This window comes from Oncorhynchus mykiss, chromosome 29 (genome assembly GCF_057628025.1).
Source record: "Oncorhynchus mykiss isolate SJ-2025 chromosome 29, ASM5762802v1, whole genome shotgun sequence".
Lineage (NCBI taxonomy): Eukaryota > Metazoa > Chordata > Actinopteri > Salmoniformes > Salmonidae > Oncorhynchus > Oncorhynchus mykiss.
Genome location: NC_143050.1, coordinates 15,341,697 through 15,361,843, shown reverse-complemented (window position 1 = coordinate 15,361,843; position 20,147 = coordinate 15,341,697). Strand labels below are relative to the sequence as shown.

At 40.5% G+C, this 20,147-nt stretch overlaps 3 protein-coding genes across 5 annotated transcripts; 2 read left to right on the top strand and 1 right to left on the bottom strand.

Moving 5' to 3' along the window:
• The first annotated feature begins 2,312 nt into the window (after positions 1-2,312).
• Positions 2,313-11,547, top strand: LOC110510099 (UDP-glucose 6-dehydrogenase). Of its 2 annotated transcripts, none has more exons than XM_021591429.3 (12): positions 2,313-3,388; positions 6,530-6,698; positions 6,964-7,065; positions 7,494-7,694; positions 7,807-8,004; positions 8,947-9,094; positions 9,293-9,387; positions 9,537-9,667; positions 9,782-9,924; positions 10,041-10,132; positions 10,278-10,388; positions 10,803-11,547. In XM_021591429.3, the coding sequence occupies exons 2-12, from the start codon at positions 6,537-6,539 to the stop codon at positions 10,905-10,907; spliced, it is 1,488 nt and encodes a 495-aa protein (XP_021447104.2). In that variant the 5' UTR covers positions 2,313-3,388; positions 6,530-6,536; the 3' UTR covers positions 10,908-11,547. The 2 variants fall into 2 exon arrangements, with proteins under 2 accessions (XP_021447104.2, XP_021447105.2); XM_021591430.3 differs by having other exon boundaries at positions 2,998-3,388; positions 10,053-10,132.
• A 4,382-nt stretch (positions 11,548-15,929) lies between these two features.
• On the top strand, positions 15,930-18,289 carry LOC110510102 (putative nuclease HARBI1). Its single transcript, XM_021591433.3, has 4 exons — positions 15,930-16,429; positions 16,523-16,638; positions 16,756-16,867; positions 16,958-18,289. Exons 1-4 carry the CDS (start codon positions 15,997-15,999, stop codon positions 17,347-17,349), a joined length of 1,053 nt encoding a protein of 350 aa, XP_021447108.2. The 5' UTR covers positions 15,930-15,996; the 3' UTR covers positions 17,350-18,289.
• LOC110510103 (uncharacterized) lies at positions 17,948-20,147 on the bottom strand. 2 transcript variants are annotated; one of them, XM_021591436.3, is made up of 8 exons: positions 19,974-20,147; positions 19,386-19,456; positions 19,124-19,297; positions 18,965-19,032; positions 18,816-18,875; positions 18,572-18,637; positions 18,293-18,430; positions 17,948-18,041 (listed from the first exon to the last, which is right to left on the bottom strand). In XM_021591436.3, exons 1-8 carry the CDS (start codon positions 20,135-20,137, stop codon positions 18,036-18,038), a joined length of 747 nt encoding a protein of 248 aa, XP_021447111.1. In that variant the 5' UTR covers positions 20,138-20,147; the 3' UTR covers positions 17,948-18,035. The 2 variants fall into 2 exon arrangements, with proteins under 2 accessions (XP_021447111.1, XP_021447113.1); XM_021591438.3 differs by having other exon boundaries at positions 18,293-18,364.

Sequence of the window (20,147 nt, the reverse complement as noted above, 5' to 3'; positions counted from 1 at the left end):
ACATTTTAAATGTAGGAGGGGTATTAGAGGCCCACAATAGAATAATACATTTCTTAGCAAAGTATGTAATAGTCATAAGCAAATTTTCTCTGTCAGGATCAAGAACAAAGTCCTGCTGGGCATTAAGAAGATAGACACACGGGGTCATATCAAACTGTACATCTAGTATTTTCTGTGCAGCAGTATGTACAGATTGCCAGAATCTGGCAATCTCCCTACAGCTCCAAAATACATGCATATAGGTTCCACTTTCAGAGGTACATCTTTTACAGTTAGGAGACATATCTGTTTTCATTCTATGGAGTCTCAAAGGAGTATAATAAAATTTGTACAAAAATTTGTAATTAGATTCTTTCATTTTTACACTGGTAGAGGAGCAGTATACCCTGTCGCAAACCTCCGCCCATAACTCATCACTGATAGTCAGACCAAGGTCCTTTTCCCAGATTACTCTCAAAGGAGTAAAGGAGGAGCTTCCTTTCTCAGAAAGGAGTCTATAGATGTAAGATATTTTGCCTTTAATGGATTGTGCTGTGACAAGAAGGGTTTCAACTTCATTCAACTGAGTTCTAAACCTCCTCTTGGAGGTAAATGAGGAAATTACATGTCTAATTTGAAGATATTTGAAAAAATGGGATCTTGGCACATCGAATTCACTGCAGAGCTCTTGAAAGAATTTCAGTGTAGTGGTTTTCTGATGAAATAGGTCTGAAAAGGTCCTGATTCCTAGAGTATGCCAAAGATTAAAGTTGGCATCCCTCAGGGCTTTTGGCAAGTCTGGGTTGCCTACTATAGGCGAGTGAGAACATATTTGGGAGGAAATGCCTGATGTATTGTTTTAAAGTATCACTCATTGGCATCTTGTACAAAATATTATTTACAATTTAGGGACCAGGTAAAGTGATGGCAGAAGTGTGGTGTTCTGTTGGCTGTTGGAGACTGTAATAGTACTAAAGAGAGCAGTGCCAGAATAGAAGACACATTCCAAGAGCTTTGTCTGTGCAAATAGACAAACTGACAACCAGTCCTTAGAGGACACAAACTCTGGGATCTACAGGACAACAGCATTTTCACGGTCCCATAAGGCTCCCTCAATAGAGCGTCTCAACATCTTGGTTTGTATCACATGGCCCAGAATTTGTTATGGTGGCATCGTAAATCAAATTTTCAGTTTAGTCTAATCTACACTGTTCTTTTTTGACGGAAGTTTGACCAATGTTAACTAGAACAGATGTTTTTCAAGAATGGGGTGCCAAGTGGATACTCTACCAGTGGTGTAAAGTACTTAAGTAAAAATAAGTGGCGCAGCGGACTAAGGTACTCCATCTCAGTGCTTGATGCATCATTACAGACACCCTGGTTCAAATCCAGGCTGTAGCACAACTGGCCGTGATTGGGAGTCCCATAGGGCGGCGCACAATTGGCCCAGCATCGTCCGGGTATTGCCGGTGTAGACTAACATTGTAAATAAGAATTTGTTCTTACCTAGTTATATATATTTGTTTATACTTGAAAGTACTACTTAAGTAGTTTTGGGGGGTATCTGTACTTTGATATTTTTGGCTACTTTTACTACACTACATTCCTAAAGAAAATAATGTACTCCATACATTTTCCCTGACACCCAAAAGTACTCGTTACATTTTGAATGCTTAGCAGGACAGAAATTGGTCCAATTCGCACACCTATCAAGAGAACATCCCTGGTCATTCCTACTGCCTCTGAGCTGGTGGACTCACTAAACACACATGCTTCATTTGTAAATTATGTCTGTTGGAGTGTGCCTCTGGCTAGATGTAAATTATGCCATGTGGTTTGCTTAATATAAGGAATTTGTAATGATTTATACATTTAAGTACGGTATATTTTAGCATTTCTAAATACTTTTGATACTTAAATATATTTAAAACCAAAAACTTTGACTTTTACACCAGTAGTATTTTACTGGGTGACTTTCACTTGAGTCATTTTCTATTAAGGTATCTTTACTTTTACTCAAGTATGACAATTGGGTACTAGTTCCAGCATTGCTCTCTACTTAGGACAAAGGGGCACCTAAAAGTAGGCTAAGGTAATTACATTTGCCCTGAGGGTGGATAGAGAGAGGGAAGTGAATGAGTAGAGTGCTTTGGTGTGTAATGACCCCTAACTTTTCCTGGGTTAGTAACGATTTGGGGGAGCTGGGTATGACTTAATCTGACGAGTGGGTGGACCCTGGCCGTGTTTCCTTAGGAACACAGCACAAAGACAGCAGTCATGATGCTGGGGGGGGCGGACTAGTGAAATTACCCAGCACCGTAACACGTCAGCAATGAGTGTTTTAGAATATCCTTATTGAACAGCACCACGGTTTCTTAGCATAATACTACCGTAATGTGTATGGAATGAGGGACAATGATTGGGCTGTGAGACAATTCCCATGGCTTTTATTTGCAAATTCCAAATGCGTACTTACGAACCCCTCCCAACAATGCAGAAAGAAAAATGTAGAATAAAAATAACAGGATATGAGACGTACTGTTTTTCTCTCCACCCAGCTGAGTTACTCGCTCTATAATAACAACGGGGAAGGACACTCCGCTGTGGTCTGTGCGTGTCTGGTCTCAAATTGAGCTGGGTTGTGCCTCGCGGTTTACGATTAAATCATTACGATGAGTGGATTGCTTTTGTGACACTGTTACAAATTCCACTATGTTTTTCTATGCTGTTCTCCATTCATCCGTCAGTGTGATGGAATTGTATTATCATTGGACTAATAGAATATAGTACACTCCCACCACCTCTCCCATATCAATCTCATCAACTTCCTTCTGCTATAGTTGTCTTTTGCTCAGCTTCATGTTTTGTCTCCAAGGTTTATAAATAATACTAAATATGTGAAATAATGTGTTTTCATTACATTTGCAAATGTTTCTGTCACACCCATGTACTAACTAGTGATAGGCAATCAATACTTAGCCTACATGAACTGGATCTCAAATAACTAAATCCTAAACCACTTCGAACAAGATTTTTCAGCCACACACTGGCATAACAATGTAGTTACCCTGTAATAAATTGTATAATATGAACTTCTGTAACTTTGTGCCATAGACTGAATGGTTGCGTCTTCCTAAATTAACACATTTCTGGTAAGCATCAGTGGGGATGTGATGCTAAAGGAATGTGAAACCCCGCCGCCCTGTTTGAGATTTAGATAGAAGTCTCACCGTGGCACTCAGCATACCAAACTCTTTTCACTGGAGCATGCGTCCACACCACTTCTGATCATCATCACCACAGACCAGCAATCATACCCCTGGAAGAAAATAAAACGGAATCACTTTAATGTGGTTGATAGTCTGTGAAATTGTATTCGGTTGAACAGCGCACCCATCATTAAACACTGGTAAGTGTTTTGTGTTTAGTGGGCTAGCTAGTTAGCCCCCCCAAAATAAGCTATCCAAATTGGCTTTGTAACGTTAGCTAGCTAAACACATTGATGATCGACTAGATGGGGATACATTCATGTAAATAACAGGTATGGATAAATTATAGGTGGCTGGTGTACAGGCGCAAATTACCGAGATACCGTTAGGTAGCTAGCTAGCAAATAACATCGAAGTGTTGGCCCCCACCTGAAACGTGTGGCCAAGTTTTAAACTCTCTAAATGACCGTGTGGGAAGTTTTAAACCCACACGTTTATACGTTACAGACTCTAGTTGGTTCCGGAATTGGATCCCTTGATAAAGATGTTGAAATAAGACTGTATAAAATAAATACAAATACTGAGCTACAGTAGCTATATTGTATGCTCAATTTTATTTTATACTTAAACAAAATCTTTCTCGGAGCAATTGTATAACAAGTTAAGAGTCTCTCCTGTAATCAATACTTCAGCACCCTCCACTTACGAGGACAACCACACGGAGCTTTTTTCAGAAAGGTTTTATGAGATTGGAGAACACATTGGGAGAAATCTTAGACCATTCAGAATCTTTCCAGATCCTTGATATCCTTCGCCTGCGCATATGGACTGCCCTTTTCAATTCATACTACAGGTTTTCAGTGGGGTTCAAGTCCGGATACTAATAACCATAGCGAAATATAGATTTTTGTGACCAATTAACCATTCTTAGATTCGTAGATTTAGTTGTGTGCTTGGTTCCTCACCGGCCACAAAAGGGGTTCTGATTGTGAAATGCAGTTTTGTTCACTGAATCATTTTCGATGGTTTCTTTTGGTCGTTCAATATCCAGATCTGTTCCTAATCATCCCTCGAAAGATTCTTAACTTTGGTCTGGTTACTGTGATGATTGGTCTCCCGAGTGGTGCAGCAGTCTAATGCACTGCATCTCAGTGCTGGAGGCGTCACTACAGACCCTGGTTCAATTCCAGGTTGTATCACAACCGTCTGTGATTGGGAGTCCCGTAGGCCAGCGCACAATTGGCCCAGTGTCTTTAGGGGTAGACCTACATTGTAAATGTAGACATTTGTTCTTAACTGACTTTTTGGAAAAAAATTGAGATCCTGTACACGGTAAAAGTTGGAAATAATGTATAATTTGTATCTAGTGCGGTGGAGGGCTAGGGGCCAATTATGTGTGCGCACGGTCGTGTGTTGACTGACAGTAGTCCCAGCAAGTTCCATCTGACTGCACATAGAGCCCTCTGTGATTTAGAGACAGCGTGGCAGCATAGGTAGAGTGAGGGGAAAACTGGTCAAATAGAGGTGGCTTAATTTGCTACACAGAATTTTCCTTTTAATTCCATTGATACCCACTGGGGTATTCAAATCAATCTTGAAGGTATTGCCATGAAACATTCAGATTATGCTTTGAAAATCATTTTAGTTTTGATAGTCAGTATTGACTTTCAAATAGCACAGCACATAAAGCCAACCAGGGTTCTCACCAAAAAATGAGAGGCACTGTGCCATCTTTTGGACTGGCTGTGCCACTATGTAAAACATATATTTATATGGCAGGTGTTCAAAAACACAAATCTCTCGGGCCTCCACCCCAGCCATATTCGGCAGCACCACCTTGTTAAAAAATCCCGGTGAGAACCCTGCCAACGTTTTGACCTCGAGGCTGGAGCCCTTCTCAATGACGTGCTGGATACCAGACATCCTTGGGAAAGGACAAACTCAAAGGCTTGACTGAAACCATGGGTTGATGTGCTGGTCTAAAAAATATATATTTTCGAGGCTTTAGTTTATTACTTTGTTTATATAATTATTAAGGCATGGACTGTACACTGCAATTCAGCTCTTATATTCCAATGTTGTACACCATGACAAACTAAACTTTACTATTACGGCAAGTTATTAGAAAATGCATATACAGAGCATTCGGAAAGTCTTCAGACCCCTTGACTTTTTCCACATTTGGTTGTTACAGCCTTATTCTAAAATGTAGTAAATAAATGTTTTTCCTAATAAATCTACACACAATACCCCATAATGAAAAAGCAATGTCAGAGCAAAAACCAAGCCATGAGGTCGAAGGAATTGTCCGTAGAGCTCAGAGACAGGATTGTGTCGAGGCACAGATATGGAGTACACCAAAAATGGCCTCATCATTCTTAAATGGAAGTAGTTTGGAACCACCAAGACTCTTCCTAGAGCTGGCCGCCTGGCCAAACGGAGTAATCGGGGGAGAAGGGCCTTGGTCAGGTAGGTGACCAAGAACCCGATGGTCACTCTGACAGAGCTCCAGAGTTCCTCTGTGGAGATGGGAGAACCTTCCAGCAGGACAACCATCTCTACAGCACTCCACCAATCAGGCCTCTATGGTAGAGTGTACAGATGGAAGCCACTCCTCAGGCACATGACAGCCCATTTGGAGTTTGCCAAAAGGCACCTAAAGGACTCTCAGACCATGAGAAACAATATTCTCTGGTCTGATGAAACCAAGATTGAACTCTTTGGCAGATGACAACCTGCTCAGGACCTCAGACTGGGGGCGAAGGATCACCTTCCAACAGGACAACGGCCCTAAGCACACATCCAAGACAACGTAGGGGTGGCTTCGTGACAAGTCTCTGAATGTCCTTGAGTGGCCCAGCCAGTGCCCAGACTTGAACGTTACAAGCTTGTAGCACCATACCCAAGAAGATTCAAGGCTGTAATCACTGCCAAAAGCATTTCAACAAAGTACTGAGTAAAGGGTCTGAATACTTATGTAAATGTGTTATTTCAGTTTTTTTAAACTTAAGTGGTTTTGCTTTGTCATTAAGGGTTATTGTGTGTAGATTGAGGAGGGGAAATTATTGTATCAATTTTAGAGTAAGGCTGTAATTTAACAAAATGTGGAAAAAGTCAATGGATCTGAATACTGTCCGAATGCACTGTATGTAATTGACACCCTGCTTGGTAAAGGATGTCAGTAGTGCCAGGGGTTAAAATAAATGACAGGCCCATCTGTATTTGCTTAGTTTCTGTTAAATGGAAATGTTGGGAAAAAATATAGCTATTTTATCACTCAATCCATTGAAAAAATGTATATGTAGACCCCCGTCTTACATGATTGTATTTTCTTTCTCGAGAGGGAGAATGATGGAGGTGAGGAGGATCTGTTGTATTGGGGCTGGCTACGTGGGCGGTCCCACCTGCAGCGTCATCGCCCAGATGTGCCCTGAAGTGACGGTTACCGTTGTTGACGTGAACGAGGACCGCATCCGTGCCTGGAATTCTGATAGCCTTCCCATCTTTGAGGTGAGTGGGAGACAAGATTATTACAAGAAACTATCGGAATAGATCTCAACTTAGTAGAATTTGTCTCAACTGCAGGAAATTAAGTAAAACTGTATTACTCATTCATATCCATGTTTCTCAAAGATCTGTCCTAACTTGTATTGGTCTTTCCAATATTTCCAGCTTTTAGTGTTGCCACGTAAAGTCATTCATTTTGGCCACTTGACTTTTGATCTCTCATGATACTTTTGACACTTGTGCTCTAACAACCTCTCTCTCTTTCTAGCTTGGACTCCAGGAAGTGGTGGACTCATGCCGCGGGGTCAACCTTTTCTTCTCCACAGACATTGATGAGGCCATAAAAAATGCAGACCTGGTCTTCATATCTGTAAATACTCCTTTTCAACACTTTCCTTTCTTATGTCAATTGCTTTCATTGGAAGTATTGTTGAGACATGTCTCAGTTTTGCTTTCTTTGAAGGTAATAGTAATCATTTGGTGGTTGTTTATATTTGTCCTACTTCACACATGTACAAGTGTGTATTTATAAAAAAATATATATTTTTTGTTGTTGTTGCATATCTCCCCCTAAGACAACCTCTGGGGGTCACAACCAGGGTCAGCAATTAGGGTTAAGTGCCTTGCTCAAGGACACAGACAGATATTCCACCTTGTCTGCTCGGGGATTCGACCTAGTGACCTTTAGTTAACTGGCCAAATGCTCAAACCACTAGGCTACCTGCCGCCCCAAAATGCAGTGATGATGAAAGATCCATGATTGAATCCACCTGAAACATTTTCCCTTTCCTTTGCCAGGTTAATACGCCTACCAAGACATTTGGCATTGGTAAGGGTCGAGCAGCAGACCTGAAGTACATAGAAGCATGTGCCCGGCGCATTGCCGATGTCTCCAGTGGCTGTAAGATTGTTGTGGAGAAAAGCACAGTTCCTGTACGTGCTGCCGAGAGCATCCGCCGCATCTTCAATGCCAACACCAAGAGTAGCCTCAGCTTCCAGGTGATTTCAGGGGACAGGCTTGTATGGGTGGATGGACTGCACATCAAACGTCTACTTTCATCTACCTGCCATGTCTTCAGGTCTTTAAAAGTATGATCTTGTTCTCCTGCAGGTTCTCTCAAACCCAGAGTTTCTTGCTGAGGGAACAGCCATCACTGATCTGAAGAATCCAGACAGGGTATTGATTGGGGGGGATGAGACCCCTGAGGGCCAACATGCTATTCAGGCCTTGCGGAGCATCTATGAACACTGGGTCCCCAAGAACAAGATCATCACCACCAATACCTGGTCCTCTGAGCTTTCCAAGCTGGTATTTATATGTCCTTCTAAGTCCTTCTGTACATTACTGTATAACAATCTCAGGTCAGCAGCGGTTCGATCTGAGACTAGTGGTCGACCGATTATGATTTTTCAATACCGATACCGATTATTGGAGGACCAAAAAAAGCCGATACCGATTAAATCGACCGATTTTTTAAAAATTATTTTTTATTTGTAATAATGACAATTACAACAATACTGAATGAACACTTATTTTAACTTAATATAATACATCAATAAAAAACAATTTAGCCTCAAATAAATAATTCAATATGTTCAATTTGGTTTAAATAATGCAAAAACGGGTTGGAGAAGAAAGTAAAAGTGCAATATGTGCCATGTAAAAAAGTTAACGATTAAGTTCCTTGCTCAGAACATGAGAACATATGAAAGCTGGTTGTTCCTTTTAACATGAGATTTCAATATTCCAAGATAAGAGGTTTTAGGTTGTAGTTAATATAGTATTTAAAGGACTATTTCTCTATACAATTTGTATTTCATATACCTTTGACTATTGGATGTTCTTATAGGCACTTTAGTTATTGCCAGTGTAACAGTATAGCTTCCGTCACTCTCCTCGCCCCTACGAGGGGACACGCTAGATAAACTAGTAATATCATCAACCATGTGTAGTTAACTAGTGATTATGATTGATTGATTGTTTTTTATATGATAAGTTTAATGCTAGCTAGCAACCTACCTTGGCTTCTTACTGCATTCGCGTAACATGCAGGCTCCTCATGGATGAGGCATGTGGTTAGAGCGTTGGACTAGTTAACTGTTAGGTTGCAAGATTGAATCCCGGAACTGACAAGGTAAAAAAAATTAAAATAATCGGTCGACCTCTATCTGAGACACCTCGTGTAATGTTTCCTGCCTCTATTCATTGGCTCACTTCTTTATCCTTGGTTTTCCCCCCCAAAAATGATAGGCAGCCAATGCCTTTCTTGCCCAACGTATCAGTAGCATCAACTCTATCAGTGCCCTCTGTGAGGTAACCGGTGCTGATGTGGAGGAGGTGGCACATGCCATTGGGACAGACCAGAGAATAGGCAGCCGCTTCCTGAAGGCCAGCGTAGGTGAGTGGGAGAGAAGCAAGGCGGGAGTGGTTGAGTTGTGGGGTAGTAACAGTTAAGTTGTGGTTGGATGAGATCATTGGATGACTGAGCGGTTGGATGAGATCATTGGATGACTGAGTGATTGGGTTTCAGTTATGGAAAAGTGGGATGTGAGTGGATGAGTTCAGTCATGATACATTCTGTGTTTTTGTTTCACAGGATTTGGTGGCAGCTGTTTCCAGAAAGACGTTCTCAATCTTGTGTACCTATGCGAGGCACTGAACTTACCCGAGGTTGCAAGATACTGGCAACAGGTGTGCTTTTATCATCAACTCAAAGTAGTGCAATACAGAACTCGCTTCTCATTTGATAAGACATTCCTGTAACACTTTTTTGTTTTACGGTCAGTAAAATACAGTATCACAATGACAAATGTTGAACATCTCATTGTTGTGTCTCCCAGGTTATAGAGATAAACGACTACCAGCGAAAACGATTCTCCTCACGGATAATCAACTGCCTCTTCAACACAGTGACAGACAAGAAGATAGCCTTGCTCGGATTCGCTTTCAAGAAAAACACTGGCGATACAAGGTATGGAGGGGCATTTAAAATATTTATCTGCTTACATCCAAAGCTCTGAGCGTATTGTCCTGTTGCCCCCTCCAAGCTCATATACTCATATCCTTGTGTGCATTTTGTTTTTAGGGAATCCTCTAGTATCTACATCAGTCGCTACCTGCTGGAGGAGGGAGCCTGTCTACACATCTATGACCCAAAGGTTAAAGCTGAGCAGATCATGCAGGACTTGACTAAGCCCACACCCTCAGAAAGACATGACACTGCCACAGGTAGCTTTTTTTTCGCTCATTCTAATGAGATGGGATTAATGTTTGTTGTACAATTGTGTGAAAAAGTTGTATTTATATGCATGAAGTAATTCCTTGTTTATTCTCGCTCATCCTAGTTTCTCGTCTAGTCACCATCGTCACAGACCCATACAAGGCTTGTGAGAATGCCCATGCAATTGTGATCTGCACAGAGTGGGATATGTTCACGGTGTGTATTTACATTTTTAAGCTACTCACTCATCAAATGGCAAGGAGATATTTTGGTGCCACTTATATAATAACATACCGTTGCACTGTTCATTGATGAAAGGGAGTTCTCAATGTAAACCATGAAGTCTATATTTGTATTGCAGGAACTGGACTATGAGAGGATCCATAAAGCCATGCTGAAACCTGCCTTCATCTTTGACGGCAGAAGGATCTTGGACAGCTTGCACGACCAACTCCAGCATATTGGCTTCCAGGCGAGTAACCACGGCCACAGTAAAAAGTATATGTTTTGTAACATACACCGGATAGGTGCAGTGAAATGTGTTGTTTTACAGGGTCAGCCATAGTAGTATGGCAAATTAGGGATAAGTGCCTTAGTCAAGGGCACATCGGCAGATTTTTCACCTTTTCGAACTGGTCCAACACTCTAACCGCGAGGTTAATAGTCATCCTACAGTAAGACGTGAACAATGTCTAGGACTCTGATGAGATTATGAAAACACCCTAAGACCAAAAAAAGGTTGTATTTTCTTTTGGAAGGCTGTGCTGACAAAAAAAGCCAAAGATCCATTCACAGCAGCATGTTTAGTGAGTCCCATTAGTGTTTGAAAAAAGTTGAGTAATAGACAGTCCAGCAGTTTCCAAAGTAACTGTTTTGTCCTTTCCAGGTGGAGACTATTGGGAAAAGAGTTAACCAAAGAATCCCTTTCACTACCAGTGGCGACAGGTCAGAAATGGACCAACCGCAACCATTGAAGAAGAACAAACTGTGAAGTGTTCTTTACAGGACAGCAGCGTCAGAGCCGGCTCAATGCAGTAGTAAATTAAACCAAGTTATAATTTTGCTGTAATATTAAAATCAGTCATTTCAGCACCTGCATCAACTAGATGGGATGACTTCAAACAAATAATTGTGTTAGCTACAATGAAAGAGAGGCCTTGAGAATGTTTTGGTTAGGGTTCAAGACCTGGTTTGTCGGCTACATGCGGCAACAATATCCCTCCAAACTTATGCTTAATTTCTTTGTTTTGTGCATGTTGGACAACTACCAGGGTTTGGATGTTTTACTTACACAAGGGGTAAAACAACTTAAACTGATTTCATAACTTTCTGTATTTGCCCTTTTTTCAAGTTTTCTGCCTAAAGTATTCCTGTATGAAAGCAATTTTTAAAGGACAGATTCCATTTTTCTTACTGAAGATAATGTATTTACTTTTTATTCATTTCAAAGCAATTTTTATACAAGATGGTGCTAATTGAATGTGAACTTAAGCAGTGTGAACATGAACCCGAAAATGCAATATTCTAATTATATGTATTATCTTTATGCATGAACTCTGTAAAGTAAAACATTTATCTATAGTTTTTACATGCAGAATAAAAAGCATTTTTAGTATCTGGAATTTAAAAAATAATAATTTGCAGGCCCAGAATCAATAGTACTGTACTACAATTATGTTACTTTCTCTCAAGTGTTGTGTACTATGTAGTGGTGTCCCCCTCTTTATTAGTTAGAGGTCTCATGGATGGTCAGGCATTCGCACGGTCATTCTGTCAGCTAATTCTAGGAAACTGCATACGTAACTGCATACCTCGGTCGACAGTCTTGATGCACTGCTGGGTTCTCCATGGAGCAGCGCCTTTATTTGACACATGAACCTAACCCTCAACATCTGTTCTGCTCTGACAAATGCACTTTAGCAACAAGGCCCAAATTATGACGCACGTGTAGTGCCTTCAGAAAATATTCATACCCCTTGACTTATACCACATTTAGTTGGTGTTACAGCCTGAATTCAAAATGGATTCAATATTTTTTCCCTCACCTATCTACACACAATACCCCGTTATGACAAAGTGAAAACATGTTTTTAGATAAAAATAAAAAAAATACAGAAATATGTAAGTATTCACACCCCTTTGCTATGGCACTCCAAATTGAGCTTAGGTGCATCCAATTTCCTTTGATCATCCTTGGGATGTCGCTACAACTTGATTGGAGTCCAATTCATTTGTTTGGACATGATTTTTAGAAAGAAACACACCTGTCGTGCGGCAGGTAGCCAGCCGCAAGATTAGAACGTGGGCCGGTAACCAAAGTTTGTTGGTTCAAATACTGGAACTGACGAGGTCACTGTGCCCTTGAGCAAGGCACTTAACCCTAATTGCCCCAGGGACACTGTACAATGGCTACCCGTACTGTGACCCAAAAAACATTTAGATTACACACTTGCCTGCAACAGGACAGATGTAAGCACCCCCCAAATTGTTATTATATAGAAGGTCCCATAGTTGTCAGAGTAGAATCTATACCTTGAAGTCCAAGGAACTGTACGCACAGTACCAGTCAAAAGTTGACACACCTACTCATTCAAGAGTTTCTTTATTTTGACTATTTTCTACATTGTAGAATAATAGTGAAGACATTAAAACTATGACATAACACATATGGAATCATGTAGTAACCAAAAAAAAAGTGTTAAATAAATCATTTATATTTGAGATTCTTCAATATAGCCACCCGTTGCCTTGAGCTTTGCACACGCTTGTCATTCTCTCAACCAGCTTCACCTGGAATGTTTTTCCAACAGTCTTGAAGGAGTTCCCACATATGCTGAGCACTGTTGGCTGCTTTTCCTTCACTTTGCGCCCCAAATAAAACCAAATCATCTCAATTGGGTTGAGGTCAGGTGATTGTGGAGACCAGGTCATCTGATGCAGCACTCCATCCCTCTCCTTCTTGGTCAAATAGCCCTTACACAGCCTGGAGGTGTGTTGGGTCATTGTCCTGTTGAAAAACAAATGATAGTTCCACTAAGCTCAAACCAGATGGGATGGCGTATCGCTGCAGAATGCTGTGTTAGCCATGCTTGTCACGGTTTTCTGTATGGGAAAGAGAGTCGGACCAAAATGCAGCGTGTAGATTGCAATCCATGTTTAATGAACGAACGTAAAACACGAATCAATAACAAACACTACAAAACAAATAACTTAACGAAAACCGAAACAGCCTATACTTGTGTAAACTAACACAGGAACAACGACACATAGGACAATCACCCCCGACAAACTCAAAGAATATGGCTGCCTAAATATGGTTCCCAATCAGAGACAACGATAAACACCTGCCTCTGATTGAGAACCACTCCAGACAGCCATAGACTGCTAGATCACCCCACTAGCTACAATCCCAATACATACACACCAAAACCCCAAGACAAAACACACCACAATACAAAAACCCCATGCCACACCCTGGCCTGACCCAATACATGAAGATAAACACAAAATACTTCGACCAGGGCGTGACAATGCTGGTTAAGTGTGCCTTGAATAAATCACAGACAGTGTCACCAGCAAAGCACCAATTCTCTTCTTATTATTTGTGTCCTTTAGTTGTGGTTTCTTTGCAGAAATTCGACCATGAAGGCCTGATTCATGCAGTCTCCTCTGAACAGTTGATGTTGAGATGTGTCTGTTACTTGAACTCTGTGAAGCATTTATTTGGGCTGCAATTTCTGAGCCTAGTAACTCTAATGCACTTATCCTCTGCAGCAGAGGTAACTCTGGGTCTTCTTTTCCTGTGGTGGTCGTCATAAGAGGCAGTTTCATCATAGCGCTTGATGGTTTTTGAAACTGCACTTGAAGGAACTTCCAAAGTTCTTGAAATGTTCCAGATTGACTGACCCTCATGTCTTAAAGTAATGATGGACTGTAGTTTCTCTTTGCTTATTTGAGCTGTTCTTGCCATAATATGGACTTGGTCTTTTACCAAATAGGGCTATCTTCTGTATACCACCCCTACCTACCTTGTCACAACACAACTGATTGGCTCAAATGCATTAAGGAAAGAAATTCCACAAATTAACTTTCAACAAGGCACACCTGTTAATTGAAATGCATTCCAGGTGACTACCCCATGAAGCTGGTTGAGAGAATGCCAATAGTGTGAAAAGCTGTCATCAATAAAATGAAGAATTTTACTACTTTAAAGAATTTCAAAAACAAAATATATTTTGATTTGTTTAACACTTTTTTGGTTACTACATGATGTGTTATTTCCTTGTTTTGATGTCTTCACTATTATTCTACAAAGTAGAACATAGTAAAAAATAAATAAAAACCCTTGAATGGGTGTGTCCAAAGTTGACTGGTACTGTACATCTCCGAGATTGTGATGAGGCATATATTTGTGGAAGTGTTTAAAAATATTTCTAGTGTTGAAAATTCCAAGAGCACAGTGGTCTCCATCATTGGGAAGTTGAAAAAAATATGGAACTACCCAGACTCTGCCTAGTGCTAGCTGTCCGACCAAACTGAGCAACCAGGCAAGAACGACCTTCGTCAGGGAGGTGACCAAGAACCCAATGACCACTGACAGAACTACAGAGCTCCTTGGCTGAGATGGGAGAACCTGCCAGAAAGACAATAGTCTCTACAGCACTTCACCAATCTGGGCTTTATGGGAGAGTGGCCAGACGGAAGCCACTCTTGAGAAAAAGCCACATGACAACAAACCTGGAGTTTGCAAAAAGGATGTGAAAGACTCAAGAGCATAAGGCAAGATATTCTGTGGTCTGAAGAGACAAACATTTAAATATTTGGCCTGAATGCAAAGCGCTATGTCTGGAGAAAACCAGGCACAACATCACCCGTCTAACACCATCCCTACTGTGAAGCATGGTGGTGGCAGCATCATGCTATGGGGATGCTTTTCAGCGGTAGGGACTGGGAGACTGGTAAGGATAGAGAAAACAATGAATGGAGACAAATACAGGCAAATCCTTGATGTGAACCTGCTTCAGAGTGCAAACAACCTTAGACTGAGGGCAAAGATTTACGTTTCCAACAGGACAATGACCCCAAGCATACAGCCAAAGAAATGCTGGAATGGCTTCAGAACAAGAATGAGAAAGTCATTGAGTGGCCCAGCCAAAGCCCAGACTTGAATCCTATAAAAAAAAATTGTGGAAAGACTTGAAGATTGCTGTTTCCTGCCACTCCCCATCTAATTTAGCAGAACTTGAGAAAATCTGCAAGGAAGAATGGGAGAAAATCCCCAAATCCAGATGTGCTAAGCTGATACAGATATACCCAAGATGACTCAAAGCTGTAATCTCAGCCAAAGGTGCTTCTACAAAGTGTTGATTTAGGGATGTGAATACTTATGTAAATTAGATATTTCTATATTTAATTTTCAATAAATTTGCAACCATTTCAAAAAACATGTTTGCACTTTGTCATAATGGGATATTGTGTATGGATGGGTGGGGAAGAATATTTAATACATTTTTAATTCAGGCCGTAACACAACTAAATGTGGAATAAGTCAAGGGGTATGAATATGTTCTGAAGGCACTGTATGTGTTGTCCACTAATCATAACCGTAAGTACGCAATTTCCTTTCAATAACAGCGGAGAGCCAAAACCATTGATGATCATGCCAAAGCAGATTGATTGCACTCAGTCACCACAGTTTATATTGCTCATGCAAAGAGGGGAGGATTTAAACTTTTATGCAATCACTACCACTAAATATTCAGAGACAAACAGTATTTCAATTTCATGTAAGCTATTCATGCCATTGGTATTTACAAATACTCAAAATACATCCCTCATAGGGACTGGGGGGGGGGGGGGGGAATGGGAAAACAAACTGAAAATATATATATTTGTATTGCCATTATTACATTTGTGATTGTTTTAATAGTTGACACAATTATTACAGTTAATATATTGTTTTTGTTGAATTCACAATTAATTCATTTGGGGGCTTTTATTTTGAAGATGTCATTCCGGATATTCCGTCAGCAGAGAAAACAAATGAACGTTTTTTCCATCCACGAATTTTGCCTTGAACGATGGCGTGCCCTTTTTTACGAGATCCAATTGACATCGGTGCACAAGTTGTGAGAAAAACAATACGAACTAAGCGTTTGTTCAAAGACAGACAAAATCCTCTAAGTTTTTCCGAAGAATACATTAACGAGAGGTATCACTTCTCGTCTCATTGTATAGTATACCTGGCGGATCTGTTGACACCTTCATTGAGCAACGATACACTCCGCAGCTGTGCGCTTACAGTAATGCAAACACTCTGCATCGGTTTACATTTTTTCGCATGTGGAGAATATATGCATGCAGTCGGTGACGCTGAAAATTTGAGCAAATCCACAGTTTGTCGAGCCATAAGGAGAGTATGCATCGCACTGACGAGAATTCTCCCTGATTTCGTGAAGTTCCCTGGTCATTGTTCTCAACAAGAAGTTAAAGACGGCTTTTATAGAATAGCAGGTTATGTATTTCATAGTAGGCCAATGCTTTTGTTAGTACTAGTAAGTTAAACTGTAAGCTATCTAAATAATTTAACGCCTGTGATCGTTGCAGGACTACCTAATGTAATTGGTGTGGTGGACTCCACTCACATATCCATCAAAGCGCCTTCAGGACAAGAGGTATCTGATTATACTAATCAGAGATCATTTCACAGCATAAATGTGCAGGTAATACTGGGGAAGGTGTAAATGCTTGATAAAAGATAATAAAGAAATAATATATTTAAAAAATATATTCCTAGAGAATGTAATTTGAAAACTCACTGCATTGTAAATCTTTTCCAGATGGTTTGTGATTCGCAATGTCTCATCACAAACATTGAGGCAAAGTGGCCTGGATCTGTGAATGACTTCCACGTACTCCAAAAGAGTGTGCTGTACCATCAGTTTCAGCAAGGTGACAACATTACACAATCACAATGACAAAAGTTACAACTTCCAAGTTCTATGATTTCAGCATGTCTCTCTTACCTCCCTTACTTCTCAGGTTGTTTTGATGGGCAGCTTGTGGCTGACAATGAGTATCCCTGTCTTCCATTCTTGATGACGCCATACCTGAATCCTAAACCAGGCGCAGAGAGCTGCTTCAACGAGGCACTGTACGAGACAAGGGCATGCATTAAGACAACATTCACCACGTTACGGTCCCGATTTGGTTGTTTGAAGGGTCTCAGAGTATCGCCACAGAGAGCTTGTGACATAATAGTGGCATGCATGGTCCTTCATAACGTTGCAATCATTCGTAAGGAGGCTCCACCCTGTTTCAGTTGGATGCCCCGGAAAAACCCAGAGCCTGTTCACTGTGATTACCAAGATGGTACAGCAATCAGGGATAGCATTGCTGCTCAGCTCTTTGTGTCATGCAGCCAAGTGTTATGACAATTTCACACAATTACATTTTCTCCCCTAAGTGATAGAACCACAGTGGTCTTTTCTCAATTGGATTTGCTCAACTCCTGGATCCCATGTCCTCTGTTCTCTCTGGCCCCCATTTTTTTTTAAGTTAAAAGCTAATGAGATTTGAAAATGTGCTTGTATGAAATGATTCCTCCAATCATGCATCATCAGGCAAATTACATTTACAGGGTGGAATCACAAAATAAATGTAGCTAGTTGTACAAGCTATTTTATAGATAAAAGGATAGCATATTGTTTTTAAATGTTTGCATGCTTTTCTGATTTTAGAAAACAATCGGTGATTCATAGGGGGTGTGGCAGATGTCAAAACTTTTCTGAAAAAGACTCTGGTAAGCTACACTTGTGCTTCCTTGCAAAAAGGAGGCTATTGAGGAGGGGAGGACAGTCTTCCGTTTGCCTACTAACAAATGAACATGCTTCTCGACCACTTTCTGGGTCACGGGAGGAGGGTAGACTTCTGCCCAAATGAGAAAAGGCCACTGACTACATATAGACGCTGCACCACTCCAGAGATATGCCCTCCAGAGATCAGTAAATGGAAGAAGGAATCTGACACACCTTTTTTTGGGGAGGAGGGGAAGAACATTTATTCAATAAGTAAAACTGAAAGATTGCAATAACTGTACATAAGCATGATTCATTTCCGTTCATGACTGCAAAGAAAAGAAACATGTACATGAGCTAAGGTTGATAGAAATTTCATGAATAAATCCAAAATTGTTTAAATTAGAAATATGACAACTGGTTGTTGAAGTGACGTGGATGGTTTTAGGTTAATTTACATTCTGAACAGCCTTCCTGTTAGTTTCTAAGTTGATTGTTTATTTAACTGTCCTACAATTCTACTAACATGATGCTGCTTGTGTGACATGACATCTTGTAAACATTAAGGTGTGGAACTTACATTTAATTGTTTCTCAAGTAATTTCATCTCCAAGGACATCTTTTGCATCTTTAATCTCCTGTAGTCAATCTCCTGTTGCAAGTATTTCATATACAAGTCCTTCACTTTGACATTTGAGGGCTTTCTTTTTTTGTCCTCCTTAAAAACATTGAGATTTAATCAAATGCATAATTTGTATTAATGGCTGCCATTACACCCATAATTTTCTCAGTATATTGTATTCATAATGTAGAAATATTAGACCTTACATGGCAAACACTTTTTTGGGCATAATCTTACCTCTCTGTCCCATGTTTTGGAAGTGGATGGTGTGGCCTCAGGTGAGGTCTCGTTTATGCCTGGACCCTACGGAGGTGTAATGTTTAGGCCATTATCTTTATCTATGAGGTCTGATAACTGATTAGGCCACTTCCAGAATACTTTATATAATAACTATATACGCATCAAATACATTAATTTAACACATTCCACTTGAACATTTTCCAACCACACATCTCTTCTGAATAAACCATATTAGGCCTACCTCATGTATAGACGAATCTGACGTGATTTCTTCAGCATTGTCAATGTATACGACTGGTACCTGAAACATACAAAGTAGTCAAATTAACAAAAGTACAGTAGGCTGAGAAACAACTGCTTGAATGTTTTCTGTAGCTTTCGACAACTCACATTATTCAATGACACTTCGGACCCAGATTCTGCTGTGATCTCCTCTGATGTCATGTGGTTTGCTAGCACTGCAAATGTATAATGCTTGTGTTAAAAAAATGGTGAGGTCAATGCCAGATCTAAAAAGATGCAGTGGTGATCTCAATGGATTAGACTTGCCTCTCACAAAGTTTGAGCAGGAGAGTGTTGACTCGAGTTCTGTGGAAGAGGTTTCCTCTGTGATAGTGTCTATAGTGGAACAGAATTTATGGGTTTCAGCCATCAGGTCCTCTGCAGCAGAAAAGACAGGTTGCAGTGGGCCTTCCTTGGTCTTCCGCCTATCTGCTTTTTTGGCTGGAATCATAGATTACATTGTAAATTAGTATCTTGACAAAACGTCACAGTGGAGTCTATGGGGCATTGCACGAACTGTGCATCTCACCTGTTTGTACCATGTTCTTGTATTTCACCTTGACCTGCAACCAACTTCGTTTTACTCCAGATGGATTAACCCTGTCAGGTAGGGGAAATAGTTTAATCTGAATGAATGAGTAGTTACAACATCTTCTCTACACACAACAAATAGCCTATCCAAAAACTGGATTGTTTACTTTGTGTAACTTTCATCTCCACTGACTGTTTGACTTGAAATTGCAATATTGTCGCAAGCCATAGGTTGACATCTTGCAATTTCAATGGATAACCACAGATGAGATGGATGAGGGAAAGCATGTAACCTTAACAGTAACCGTTATCTTTAGAATAACGTTAGCTAGCTAGCTATACTAGCTGTTCGAAGATGCTGGTCAGACAGCTAACTTAGTTAGCTAAATTTGCTATCAGACAGGAATTACAAAGCCATTCATGGTTCCTTGTCAGACTGTACTGTAGCTAGCGAACTACTGAACGTAGCTAGAGTAACAAGCTAGTTAGTCAGCCCACTTCTTTACCCAGAGAGCTATCAACCAATTCATCACGCTACACTCACTGGGTACTGTATTTAAAATCTATGGCAGCTCACGTTACTTACGCGTTGACTGAATCGGCAATTTTCTGCCATGCTGCCTGTCTCGCTTTACCAGCAGCAGTTGTATTATTTTTGTGATTGAAAATATGTTTTAGGTCCTCAAACCGCTGAAGTATAACTTGCTGCTCTGCAGCACTGAAAAAGGCTGCCCTATCTCCCTTTTCCATTTTTTAAAAT

Excerpts from the sequence above, each read along its gene's own strand:
- LOC110510099 (XM_021591429.3), top strand. The coding sequence starts at position 6,537 with ATGATGGAGGTGAGGAGGATCTGTTGTATTGGGGCTGGCTACGTGGGC. Across the intron at positions 6,699-6,963 it reads ATAGCCTTCCCATCTTTGAG|CTTGGACTCCAGGAAGTGGT; the intron begins GTGAGTGGGAGA and ends CTCTCTTTCTAG. Across the intron at positions 9,095-9,292 it reads CTTCCTGAAGGCCAGCGTAG|GATTTGGTGGCAGCTGTTTC; the intron begins GTGAGTGGGAGA and ends TTTGTTTCACAG.
- LOC110510102 (XM_021591433.3), top strand. The coding sequence starts at position 15,997 with ATGGCGTGCCCTTTTTTACGAGATCCAATTGACATCGGTGCACAAGTT. Across the intron at positions 16,430-16,522 it reads CGGCTTTTATAGAATAGCAG|GACTACCTAATGTAATTGGT; the intron begins GTTATGTATTTC and ends TGATCGTTGCAG. Across the intron at positions 16,868-16,957 it reads GTACCATCAGTTTCAGCAAG|GTTGTTTTGATGGGCAGCTT; the intron begins GTGACAACATTA and ends CTTACTTCTCAG.
- LOC110510103 (XM_021591436.3), bottom strand. The coding sequence starts at position 20,137 with ATGGAAAAGGGAGATAGGGCAGCCTTTTTCAGTGCTGCAGAGCAGCAA. Across the intron at positions 18,638-18,815 it reads CAGATTCGTCTATACATGAG|GGTCCAGGCATAAACGAGAC; the intron begins GTAGGCCTAATA and ends ACACCTCCGTAG. Across the intron at positions 18,431-18,571 it reads CCAAAACATGGGACAGAGAG|GAGGACAAAAAAAGAAAGCC; the intron begins GTAAGATTATGC and ends AATGTTTTTAAG.